The 13,434-nt window shown below is 39.0% G+C and overlaps 1 protein-coding gene across 1 annotated transcript; it reads right to left on the minus strand.

The window, feature by feature from the left end:
• Positions 1-271: 271 nt before the first annotated feature.
• On the minus strand, positions 272-13,434 carry etnk2 (ethanolamine kinase 2). The gene is made up of 8 exons (XM_053653394.1): positions 12,957-13,434; positions 8,114-8,373; positions 7,386-7,526; positions 4,335-4,477; positions 3,543-3,626; positions 3,287-3,447; positions 2,092-2,165; positions 272-702 (listed from the first exon to the last, which is right to left on the minus strand). The coding sequence occupies exons 1-8, from the start codon at positions 13,101-13,103 to the stop codon at positions 630-632; spliced, it is 1,083 nt and encodes a 360-aa protein (XP_053509369.1). The 5' UTR covers positions 13,104-13,434; the 3' UTR covers positions 272-629.

Raw genomic sequence — 13,434 nt, forward strand, 5'->3', positions numbered from 1 at the left:
GGCCCCGGTGGCCTTAACCTCTCAGGAATGTCTAGAGTGCAAAAAAAAAAAAAAAAAGAAGATGATAAAAAAAAAAAGTCAAAAATGTCATGCTTAACCAAGCATAGGATTCCAGACTACCACATATGCTGCTTCAGGTCTGAAAACTAATTTCTGATTATAATTTTTTTGGGCAGCTGAAACTTTTCTCTCTCTCTTGCTTGCTCTTTTATATATTTATATATATATATATATATATATATATATATATATATATATATATATATAAAGAAATAAAAAAGAAAGAAAGAAAGCAAAGGCATTAGTTATATAATTGCAGATACACACTGTAAAACCCCACTGCAAAAGAAGTTTGGGTGAATGCATGCAATAATATTTATATAAAAGTGAGCCAGAAATAAATAAAGTGCGCCAAAAAGAACAAAACAAAACAAAAAAAAAAACGCTTTATGATGTGATGAAATGTGGAAGTAAATACACACATGTGGACCGAGTTGTGTTTGAGTGGAGGGAACCAGGAACTCGACCTGCCCTCATACCCACCCGTGCTGTACCCCAGAACCCTCCCCTTTCCAAAAAGGCTTCTCCATTCCCAAGGGCAAAGCAGCAGCTCAGCTTGTTGTCTCCTCTCACTTCGGGATCTTCAGGGCCATGACATCCGGCTTGGTCTTGAAGTACTGGTTGAAGCGCAGGACGGCGTATCTGGAGGGGTGGAAGAAAAGATCAGGGTTACTCATTTTAGGAAATTATTAAAGGATTCCTAATGACACGACTAACTGAAACACATACACCAAAATTCCTCAGCAATTATAAGTTCTGAAGGTTAAGTTAGCTTTAATTACACTAGAAGATAAGATAAGATGTACCTTTATTGATCCCTGAAGGGATTGAAGTTGAGTGTAAAATCTTTCAAAGGCCAAATAGCCAAGTAAAAATAACCAAGCACATTCTTGGCACAGATTAACATTTAGCCACACCCACAATATAACAAAAGTTCTCGAAACATGGAATAATGCTTGTTACGATGCTGTACGCCTCAAATTGTGTCTAATTCTGTTCACCTCGACTGTCACACTCGAACTATGTCCTTTTCAAACCCTTACGCCGTGCAGATTGTTATTATAATCACACAAGGACACACTGAGTTCAGGCCTTCATCGAACCCGTTTGTTTTGTTGTGCGTGCAGTGCATGTTTAAGACTGGAAGTCATTAGATCCAGTAGAAACAGAAATCCTGCCACAGGTTGATGGGGTAGTAATGTGCCAGAGCCTGCCTGTGCTTTCTGTTGACTCACGTTTCTGTGTTTCCGCTGCAAACAGATACCGGCGTCCTTTAGTAACCGTACCAATGGCGTTCGGTACCTTTTATTCAGGCGAGCAGACGAGAAAACTGCTACGTCCCCTAGTGAGGCTTTCATTCACATTCCACCCCACACAGATGGGCAATGTATTTTTAAAACAGAAAAACATTACCGATACATACACTAGCCATCTTGAACACTAGCTGCGACAAGCATCGTTTTACATGCTTTAAATACTTGTCGAGTATCCGACTCAACTTGTTCTTGAAAGAAATACACTTTCATGATTCAACCATAATTCTGCTTATAACTGCACTTCAAAACGTATCCAAAATTCGGTCGAGTTTGCTTTGAAACATTTTGTCCGAGTATTAATTATGCCAGGGTTAATAATAAACCTGAGCACGGCCATAGTTTTGAATGTCTTCTATAGATCAAATTTGCTTTTTGTGTGATGTTGATTATTGCCTTGCTTGTGATTTACCATTTTTTAAAAACACAAAAAAAACAAAAAAAACCACAACAATATAAATGATGTAATCTTCTAGAACTGACAGCTTAAGACAGGAAAATGAGCATTTCTACCATTTCAGGTTTAAGGAGTGTCAGGGAGTGCATAATATTATCTGCTTGCCAGGGCAAGAAAGAAAAAAAAAACCCAGCATATTTAATCACATTCTAATTATAATCAACATTATAACTGGAATTGACTATAGTTTTTTTTTAAAACTAAACTTTCTTAGTCAAATAAAAGCCAATGAGATGAGAGTGCCTTGGGAGAGCTGCTTACCCAAGGAAGTCGAAGTCAATGGTGGAGTACTTGGCCTGGATGAGGGCCCAGAAGCCCCAGAAGAAATGTGATGCCTGTTAGAAGAGAGGAACAAAAGGTTCATCATGACAAACGTCACTCTCTCAGGCTTCGTCCATGCCTGTACGGATATTTTTAAAAACATTACGGTTTTTCGGCGAACCCCCCCCAAATACATTGTTTTTGGGTGACTGAAAATGAAGAACCTGTTCTGTAAATTCTTATTTGAGAACATGTTTGTAATTTCATTTCAATTTATTTTGTTATTAGTAAGGGTGTAAACCGAAGGCTTCCACATGATACGATGGTACAATTTCCATTCGGAGTTATTAGCAAATGACCAAATGAACTATTTACACATCACGTACACTACCAATCAAAAATTTAGACACACTCATTCTTTATTTCTATTTATTCCCCCCACATTTTAGAATAATAATAATAAAGTAATCGAAACTCTGGAATAACACAAATGGAACTATGGGAATTATGTTGTGATAAAAAAATCCAAAATAAATCAAAATAATTTAGTATTTTAGCATCTTCAAAGTAAACATCCTTTTCGCCTAGAATTTCCAGAAACGTATTTTTGGCATTTTCTTAGCCGATTTCTTGAGGAATTTCCCTGAGACGCTTTTTAAACAGTATTAAAGGAGTTCACAACTACGCTGGACACTTATCGGAATATTTCGCTCCAATTTCAAACATTTAATCATACACCTTCAGATCAAAAGGTTTTTAAGACCATGAGAAAGATTTCAGTCGTGTGTCCACAAACTTTCGACCGGTAGTGTATTATATTGTTCCCCACACCGGTTGTCTGTCCGTTTTCAATAATAATATTTTATAAATAAATTATAAATCAGCAACAATCTATTTATGATTGTTGCCTTGATTCGTTTCAGTCGTTGCCCTTTAAATCGATTCATCGATCCAAATCGTCAGTTACATTTTGGATTTTGGATAAGACCCGAGCGAACCTTTAGCAGTAGTTCCACTTCATCATCGGTCCACGTGTATGAATCCTTCTGTCCCCCCCCCCCCCCGCCATGATGGGGTTTTGTTTCCCACATTTTGCCTTTCTACCGCTCAATACGCAGCTCATAACAATTCTCAAGCCATTAATGGTGAGAAAGTTTCTCTTTTTCCACCTTCACACTCTCATTCATTTCCTCACCAGTGAAAACTTGTTGACCTGAACGTAGAGTGTCTCAAGCTCAAGCTGGCTCACTTCCTCTCCCTTCTTGGTGAAGAGTTTGTAGGCCTTCAGGTAGGTGTGTAGCCAATCCAGCTGCAGCTCCCGACTCGGGTACAGACCGTAGTCCAGTTCACTCATGCCTGTGACACACACACACACACACACACATAGCACATGACATCAAAGCATTAATGCTCCGGGCTACAGTATTCATCATTCTGTGTGACTCACTCACCTGCAAACTCGTTGAAATGGTTCCCAATGTCAAACGCCTGGTAGTTGTAACTTGAGTACTCGTAGTCTATGAAGCGAACGTAACCTGTAAAAGCAAAACAGCTGGAAAAATTAACAGAGCCACACTCTGATCATTTTACTCAATAACCTCGAATAAACGTGCTTTCGGGGGATTCGAGGGTGTGGATATCCTGGAGGAAACTTTCGGTCACAGAAAATGCATGCTACGCTCACTAGCCAACTATAACGAATAAAGCGGTTAGGATTGTTATGGTATGTTTCAACAAGCTTTGAAATTCATACACAGGATTGCAAGTTAAATTACTTTGTTAGTAAGTGCTATCACACTGTTCGAGACAGCTAAAGATGACTAATTTGCATACTTGTGCATATTCATAGACGCTGACATTTTGAAAGATGGTGTGGAATGATGTTGAGATGTTACGACACCGTTTTAGTCAGCTTTTTGTGATTAATTGCATGCTGTCATAGGAAAATAATAAACGACTGGCTGGCGTGATTAGGCCCGCTATGTCAAAGTTGATTATTTTCAGATAACAGCATGTCCAAAAGCGTGTTATTCCTCTCAGATTATTGCAATTTGCCAATAATTCAACAGTTCCATGAAATAAGTTAGTTTCTGTCATCACTTATGTTACAGCAGCTATAAACAGTCCTTTTTTACTTTTATTTTTTAAACTCAATAAGGCCAAAAAAAAAAGGAAGAAAAAAAAAGCGCAGCTTCTCTCTTTACTGAGAAATCGCAAAGCGTGGACTTCACATCCACACACACCTTCCTTCACGTTGTGTACGATGTTTTTGCAGAGCAGGTCGTTGTGGCAGAGCACCACGGGCGAGCCAAGCTGAGACAGGTGTTCCTTCATCCACGACATTTCCTCTTCCAGAACTTCCTTACTGGGAACTTCCTCTTGGATTCTGGGGAAGAGAAACGTAAATGGTTCAACCAATAATTTTCCTGATTTATTTTTTGGGAATTTCTCCAGGCATCCCGCAATGCTCTTCAACATACACACACTTCAGAGCTCGAGTTGCTTGAAAAGAGAACCAGCTTATGATCGATGCTGCTTGATAACCGATGTAACCAATAGCCAATGTGGCATGGAGGATCGGCTTTATCATGATAGTTAAACATTAAAATGATATGTTTCCCCCCCTCATGAATACACATCAAAAGGCTGTTGGTCAATGTTCAGAATGTGCTCCTAGACTCATAAGCTCTGAAATGTTTTTTTTTTCTCCTAAAATACAAGAAAAAAAAAAAAAACAGAAACAAATGTATGTTATGCTGTATGATACTCTAATACATCTAGTACAACATAACGATGCTAGTATGACTCTGTTCCTATTAAATGAAGGCAGTGACCAAAAAACCCCCCAAAAAAACCAACTGCAGGCATGTACAGTATTACAAACATGTTGTGTGACCTAGCTCAGATAAACCTTATTTATTGTTTATGTATACCATCGCTTTATCAGCTGCTCCGCACTTAATGAAGCGGTGCGCTGAAACCGATCACAGACCCATTGCCATGGAGAACTCTCCTTGAGTAATGGATTTAGGAGACTAATTCTGGAGCTGAAGTCGTCTGCAAACACACAAAGACACAGAGACACACACACAGCAACCACGACTGACCCTCCCTCTCTCTCTCTATTGGATTGGAGCAAGTCACCCCTTGACCCTAATCTGAGACCTGCTTCATCAACACAGGTAGTGAGTCTGAAGGAAACGGCTGTGATGACTAATCAACTCCGTGATATCACTCACACGGTGTAATACGTAGAGCCTATGGCCAGGTGATCGAGAGAGAGAGATTATATATATATATATATATATATATATATATATATATATATATATATATATATATATATATATATATATATATATATATATATGATGATGAGATCTGGATAACATGATAAATGAAGTCACAACCGACTTTTTGGAAATATCACTAGTATTGTGATTTATTTATTTATTTGTTTTTAAACAATTTTATAAGCAACCGTTAACTAGCTAATTTTGTGTTAAAATTGCTAACTGAATGTTGAAAATCACAATACGTTTTTATCTGACATATTTTCATCACATCACATAGTACTCTTGACCTGAAAGAAAAAAAATCCTAAAATCCTTTGTACTGAATCCTAAAATCTGTCAAATGTCATTATTACTCGTTGTTTTGCTGTTGTTGCCGTCATTAGAAGATTCGTTATTGATTAAAATTGAATAGTTATCAGAACGTATTATTTTTCTCCTTTTAAAATTTTAAGTCATTAATTCGTGCAGACGTTATTATAATAATCATAATAATAATAATAATAATAATAATAATATTAAACTGTACCGAGAGAGATTTTGCAGAAACGGAGCCGATAAAACAGATTCAATGTAAAAACTTTCGATTGCTGCCCTGCTCTCGATGACCTCGCAGACGGTCTAACGGCTGATAACCGCCATTGCCGTGTCTACACGATTCGTCACGCTGTTCCTGAAAAACGGAGGAATGTAAACATCTGCAGGCTCCGAGAGCCTGCGTCTCTGTAATTCACCAGCTGGTGATGACTGACTGTCCCTACATAATGGCCTTACAGGTGCACAGTGACACTGATAACGCTCGTATCGTCAATAATTCTGCTCGAGGAGATCTGCTGCAGGGTGCAAAGAGAAATAAAATGCACCGTCACTTTTACAAGTTATAAGAGGGGGAAGGAAAAAGAAAGAAAAAAAAGCATTAAAAAATGTTCAAATATTGTATATAAAAACTCTCAATGCAGCAGTAAAAGAAAAATACAGGCTACATATGCCTGTTATTAGACCTACAAGTGTCTGAAATGAATTCTTTTATTTTTTTGTGGCAGTGTTAATTACATTAACACCATATAAAACTAGGGCTGTGTTGTGTTTTGTCATCTGGTCATTTATTCAAAGTGCACAGTGCGTCTAAGGCTCGTTCATGATAACGCAAAGAAATGACTTGTCATGTGACCTGAATTAATCGCTTTAAGAGCGCCGTCCGCTCTTCCAAGGAAAAGAAATGCACAAAAAATCATGTCCGGCATTGACGTCGTCTTTTTTTTTTTTTTTTTGCTGTTAAATAGCTTAAAGTGGATTATTATTTTTTTTCCTTACTTTTTTAAGGATCACAAGATTAAATCCTGAAGACGCCACAGCCATCTGTGACCGAGAGCCAATGAAACAAATATGGCCGTTCTGTCTGGATGGGAGAGACGGCGTTATACTCTATATATACACACTACTCTACACAGCGTTATGTCTCTCTCTCTCATTAATCACATTGACACTAGCCAATTGTGGGCATCTGTAAGCTCATGGATGGGGCAGATCCTCAGCAGATATAAACAATTAAAAACAAACAAACAAAAAAAAAAACACCACCACAGAATGGCGCTGATTTCCTTTCTAGCCCAGATTCCCTAGTCCAGATAGCCCCTGTAGATTCTCACAGCCTATTAATGGACAGTCATCTCAGTTCAAACTGCCTTACAAGAAATAAATAAGTGAGCATAAATGATCCAATCAAAAGTATATTGTTTGGGTTGAAGGAAACCTCTGCCTATTCGGAAGAGATGAGACATGATCAGCCACAAAAAAAAATGGTGTTGTATTTATGTGTCTTTCAGTGTTTGCATTTGCTACACGGCTCAAGTAGAACGGTTTCACAACAGTAGTCTTATATATATATATATATATATATATATATTCACTGATCGTAGCAGACGTCATATCCATCAATTCTGAAATGACTTGCTGGTGCTCGCTCTGTTTTGGGCGTTTCTGTATCGGAGCTTGGCTTACCTGGCATTGGAGGCTTGGTCGGTGAACTCGGTGGCCACTAGGGAGAAGTACTTGCGCATCTTGATCCACAGGTTGGGTTTGGGGATGCAGCCATTGTGTGCGTGGATGGCGTGGATGCGGGCCATTTCTGTAGCAATGAGTCTAACGAGACACATACAGATGAGATTAAGACTCGACGTCACGTTCAGGAAATAAAAAAAAAAAACAAAAAACCCACCAGACACTTAATAATCCTAGCAGTGGAGTATAATTTCTCAAGGTCAGGACTGGGTAGTCTATCTACATCCTGAAGACAAAGGAAGGACATTCCTTCACGTGCAACATCATAGAAGCTGGTTTGGATGTGGAGTGAAGGACGACGAGCTGGACGGACACGCCTGAACGACCATTATAACTCCCAATTCACACGTTATCATGTTTCATGACATTATAAGTGTGAAGCCTCTATAGAGATCTACCGTAATTACTGTATTTTCCCACCGTCCTGTAGAACTGTTGAAGCACCTCGATTTACACCAAAGGTCTGTAACTCAAGACAACTACAGAAGACCTGCCATGGACATGTGATTTCAAAATAGTCCTTGGAAGCTCACGTCTGAGGTAAACACCAGGCACCTGGGAGATAAACTTGCCACTTGTCTGCTATAGTTAATTCTTTCTTTCTTGCTAGACGTTACATTGAGTAATTAATAAGAAAGAGTCTGTTGGGCGTCCTCTTGCTACCTCACCTGAGCAGCACGGGGTCCCTGACGTCCTGCGTGCCGAGAGCGTCTCCTTGCATGAACTCGTAGCAGATGCCGTTGTTGAAGGTACAGTAGAGTCGAGGAGCACAGCCGTTGGCATGGAGAACCTGGAAGCTCTTCAGCTCATTGTCGCGGTCCACAATCAGCTCGGTCTTGTTGCCGTACACCCTCACCAGTACCACGTCCTCCGGGCTCTCGTCCACGTAGCAGCCCACCAGCTTGTTGGTCGTTCCTTCTGTGAAAAGCTAGCATAAGGAGACACGTGGTCAAACATGAGGCGGAAATTGTTTATATTTCCACATTTCTAAATTGTAGTCTTGAAGAAACTATACAAGCTGAAAAGATCTGCGTGAAAAACAGCTCAACTGACGAGCAATATTAATAAACAAGATCTGAACCCTGAATAGTTCTTTTAACAAGGTTAAAAATGATACATTTTGTCATATATGAATAAAAAAATATATGATGAATGAACAAAAAACCTTCCACACGAGATGTACAAAAGGAGTCCAATTCTGTGTGGAAAAACAGAATATTATAAATATTATTGTTGTTGGTATTATTCAATCGCAAGTAACAGATGACTGTTCTTTTATAACTAAATTATAAATAGCGAAATAACCATAAACTTATTTAGCTATCCTGGAAGTTACTTTTCTTTGTACAAACTTACTTATCCTGGAACTATTCCTGGAGCTAACTTGCATACTTCTCCTGGAACCCATCCTTATACTGACTTATTTGTTCTGGAACTTGCTTACTTATCCTAGAACTAACATATTATCCTGAAACCTATCCTCATACTAACTAACTTATCCTGAAACCTAACCTGGTACTCACTTACTTGTCCTGGAACTAACTTATATATCCTGAAACCTATCCTGGTACTAACTTACTTCTCCTGAAACCTATCCTTATACTCACTTATTTGTTCTGGAACTTGCTTACTTATCCTAGAACTAACATATTATCCTGAAACCTATCCTCATACTAGCTTACTTATCCTGAAACCTAAACTGGTACTCACTTACTTGTCCTGGAACTAACTTATATATCCTGAAACCTATCCTGGTACTAACTTACTTCTCCTGAAACCTATCCTTATACTCACTTATTTGTTCTGGAACTTGCTTACTTATCCTAGAACTAACATATTATCCTGAAACCTATCCTCATACTAGCTTACTTATCCTGAAACCTAAACTGGTACTCACTTACTTGTCCTGGTACTAACTTACTTATCCTGGAACTTGCTTACTTCTCATTGAACTAACTTACTTGTTCTGAAATTTACCTACTTATCCTGGAACTAAAGAGAAAAATAAAATCTGACTTGAATTGATGAAACTTTTACTTCAGCTCACTGGATGAACCCGTTGCGTTTCAGGGAAATGCGTCCCGTGAAACCAACCAACACAACCCACAACTCTTTGCCCACCAGAAGATTTCTGACATTCCTGACATGGTTTACATCGAGTTGGACCAATGGTGGAGATCCTGGGCATGGATCAGCGCTCATACCCGATTCTGTTGGCCCATTATTCTGGCCAATCTATTCTGGGAGATGAAACAATGAGGCGAGTAACACCTGCTGTTTCTCAGTTACAAACAACTTGGTTCTCTCATTTTTGCTCGTGTTAAGCCTGATAAGGCACTCGTTTTTGCTTCTGTTTAGGAAACAGGAAGTTAACCCACATCTTGATGAACCGATAAACGTAACTAGTTTTGGCGGATTCTAAGGCAAGAGAAAAAAATTCAGCGGAAACGCGTTTATGCAAATTAACTCAATACAGTGAGAGGAGTCTGGACGGGGTAATAGCGTCAAAACAACAACAAAAAAAAACTAGTGGAAATGAACAAAGGAGTTCAAGAGAACATTTTGGGGAAAAAAGATAAATATTTATCATTTTTTTGCACATGTGGCTCAGGTAGTAATCAACCCAACATACTTCACTTCGTACCTCTCCTTTCTCTTTCCGGCAGGTCACGTGACCAACGTCACCTCACGTCCCCTAATCATCCTGTGATGAAGGTGACACTGACTGCTGGTAATCGTTCTAATCTAATGAATGATGGTTCTTTGAGGCTCGGCGCCAAACTCTGGTCTCATCTGAATGGCAGCGTGCAGTCCGCAGCGAATAACTCACTGGGAAACAATGCGGCCCTTCTTTCATTTATAAAGCTATGGAGGTTATGTTGAGGGAATGTAAAAGCTAGGGAGGTTATGAAGGAGGAATGTATTATAATAAAAGTGAAAGTGATAGTGTTAGGGGGCGATATAATGAAAAATCTCATATCATGATACTTCAAAATGAAATTATTTTTGTACATTTTTACAATTTTAAGGATTCAGCATGGAAATATTTACATGTACTCAGCTGCTTGCAGAATTTATATCTTTTCTTAAAAAATACTGATAACACACTCAGTATCTCAGATGTGTACTGTGACAATTTATCACGACATTGATATTATTTAAGCAATAAAACAGTTGGAAGGGTGTGCTCTTACACGTTGCCCAATGCACAGTGTATTATTCTCTAATAACAGCACATCCTGAAGTTTTATTCCTCTTAAGCGTCAGCAATGTGTCAAGAATTACAATCTTAAAAGTATTAAAAGAATGACATCACAGATTTATCCGTTTATAGTCACCATTACAGTTGCGGAACGTCCACAAACAACTTGACTCCTGTTATCACTTGCGTTATAAAAGCTATAAACTTATGTTCCTCCACCAGCCTCTGTTTTCCCCCTCTCTCTCTTGAAGTAAAAAAAAAAAAAGCAGCTGGTCTTGTTACAGAGAAACAAGAAATTGTAAACTGTAAAAGAAATCTATCCTGAAGACTTTCCCATGGTGGAAAACCTACTGTTACACAGCATCGACACTGGAGACTGCTTCCATTAAAAGCTGCACCGTATCAACGATTACACGTGTTAAAATAACGATATACATATATATATATATCGAATCGCTGCGTTAGTTGTACCTGTGATTTTAATTTCAGCCTGGACTATTATCAAAGCCGCTGCTACACCTTCTGACCAATCAGAATCGAGAATTCAACAGTAAAACAACGGTGTCCAGCTGTATGTAGACACCAAGTATAGGACAGTCTGTACTGTAGGCACTGAAAGTTACTCTAGTATTCGACATAGCCGTGACTTTATTGTAACACTAAGAGTGCAAACAAATGACTGCAGGAAGTAAATACAGGTCACATCCTGCATCTGAGCAGTAGTATAATGCGGGTGATACGGTGCAAAGGGAGAAGGTGATATGGATAATGAGTCATCTGAAATAGACAATGGTGAAAAATCAGAAGCTGTGACGTGGCAGCGTTCAATGTTTTGTCTGACCTCAGCGCTGGAAGCTTATCGCATTATCCTGTGTTACAGCTGAAAGTTCTTCAAAGGTGTGACACCAACATACGTTAAAGCATCTTCACGTGTGTAATGAAGAAAAGAAGAGTGATTATAAAAATTAATTAGTTATCGGACAGAAGGCGAGAAGATGATGTTGGTGAGAAACAGGGAAGGTATTAAAAAATAAATAATCACCAATACCTGATGATACTCCTAGTACAATACTCAGAAGTGTATTATGGTCAATTATAGCCCAATATTAATAAGGTATCATCAGTTTGCGCTAAGTTTTGGGAAGCAATTTCCATTTATTGCAGCAAATCGATACAAATCCTGCGTTTCAGTCGTGATCCCGATATTCCTTATCAGATCAGCGTGCCTCTGGATTCGACCTGATGTCTTGGTTCGACGTGCTCTACGCCATAGCCAAAGTATGAACGAAGGTAGGTGTATCCGATGCATGCGCCTCTGCACACTTCTGCCTCACTTTCTTCACGTGAACACGCAAAAAAACATTTGTACTTCTTAATGCTCCCGTGAATTTGTACCGAAGACCTCCTGCTGTAATCATAAAGACTCATTCACAATGCTCATACTCCACATCCTCTGTACTGTTTGTCTCTACTCTACTACACCTGTACACAGTAGTAAGGATTTATTTAGAATCCTACTATCCAGGGTCATGGAGAACAGGACCAGTTCCCTTTAGAGCCTGGTTCCTCCTCGACTCTGGTGTGTTCATTAAGGGATCGAAATCGACATCCAGATGTCTGTGTAAATCTGATACGCAAACAAAATGTCATCGCACTGTACATAAAGACAAAGTTAAACCTAACGGTTAGTAGCTAGTATTAACTAATCCTGAGAGGTTAATGTAAATAAATGACAAAGCCTGGAAGCTGAATGTATATTAAGACAATTCCACTCACAGGTTAATTCTGAATTAATTAGCAGGGCGGTTCATTAAGATAGCTGGTTAATTAGTTAGTCAGAGTCATGAGGAGACAGACTTCTGAGTGAAAGCTCCATGCCGTCACTACCAGCTGCTCAATACAAGACAGCTAGCTATATTATGAACTCATTGACGTGTTGGAGCTTTTTTATTATTATTATTTAAAAAATGTTTTAAAACTAGTTAGATAAATAACTAACATCAAGCACTTAAGCTTTGCGACAAAGCCTCGTTCAAATGTTACAGGAGACATGGCTAAGCTTCGGTTGCTATGCTAGGGCTAACGCAGGTATCATTCAAAAGCTCGAGCGCTAGCCTAGTCACGCGCGTAAGAACACACACACACGTATGTATATATACACAACTTTTAGAGGTGATATATTTTCGCTTTTATGGTCACAAAGTGGTGTTAAAAAAAGGTAAGGTTAGTTTGGAGTGATAAGGTGTTAATGGAGAGCTAGCTAGTGAACATGACAAGACATGGTTTTAAAATGAAAACGCACAACCTACCTTGGTCTTGACCAGGTTAATGTCCCATGTTGGCCGCAGCTCTTTAATTAATTTTATCGCCCCATCTTTAACGTTATGCTCATCGACGTGTATTGGGAATTTTCTGATTGTCGGCGAGCCCACAGGCACGTGTATTTCTGTCTCCATAATATGTTTTTTTATCCGTTTTGAGTTAGAAATGCCTGATATTATTCGCTCTTGCGACAAGAAAAAATAAACCAATAAATAATAAAGTTTCACACTGTAGCTGAACTTATTAATGAAATGAAAGGACTGTTGGACTCCGCACACGCGTTTGATATGAGCAATAAGACACGGATTAAGAAGCCGGTACGACTAGATTCAGGCACCGCGCACTATGGCTTCCTCAATAGGCCCCGCCCACAACGAATCATCCGATCACTGATCACGGACAGATGACGACCCATGGACACGCCTACTTTTCCAGATCACTCCAACGCTTCGATATTCGTGGATA

Source organism: Ictalurus furcatus, chromosome 21 (assembly GCF_023375685.1).
Source record: "Ictalurus furcatus strain D&B chromosome 21, Billie_1.0, whole genome shotgun sequence".
NCBI classification, from domain to species: domain Eukaryota; kingdom Metazoa; phylum Chordata; class Actinopteri; order Siluriformes; family Ictaluridae; genus Ictalurus; species Ictalurus furcatus.

Bases quoted from the DNA above. Each gene is read 5' to 3' on its own strand.
- etnk2 (XM_053653394.1), bottom strand. From the start codon at position 13,103: ATGGAGACAGAAATACACGTGCCTGTGGGCTCGCCGACAATCAGAAAA. The intron at 8,374-12,956 runs GTAGGTTGTGCG...TCCTTATGCTAG, and splicing joins TTAACCTGGTCAAGACCAAG to CTTTTCACAGAAGGAACGAC. The intron at 3,448-3,542 runs GTGAGTGAGTCA...TGTGTGTCACAG, and splicing joins CCATTTCAACGAGTTTGCAG to GCATGAGTGAACTGGACTAC.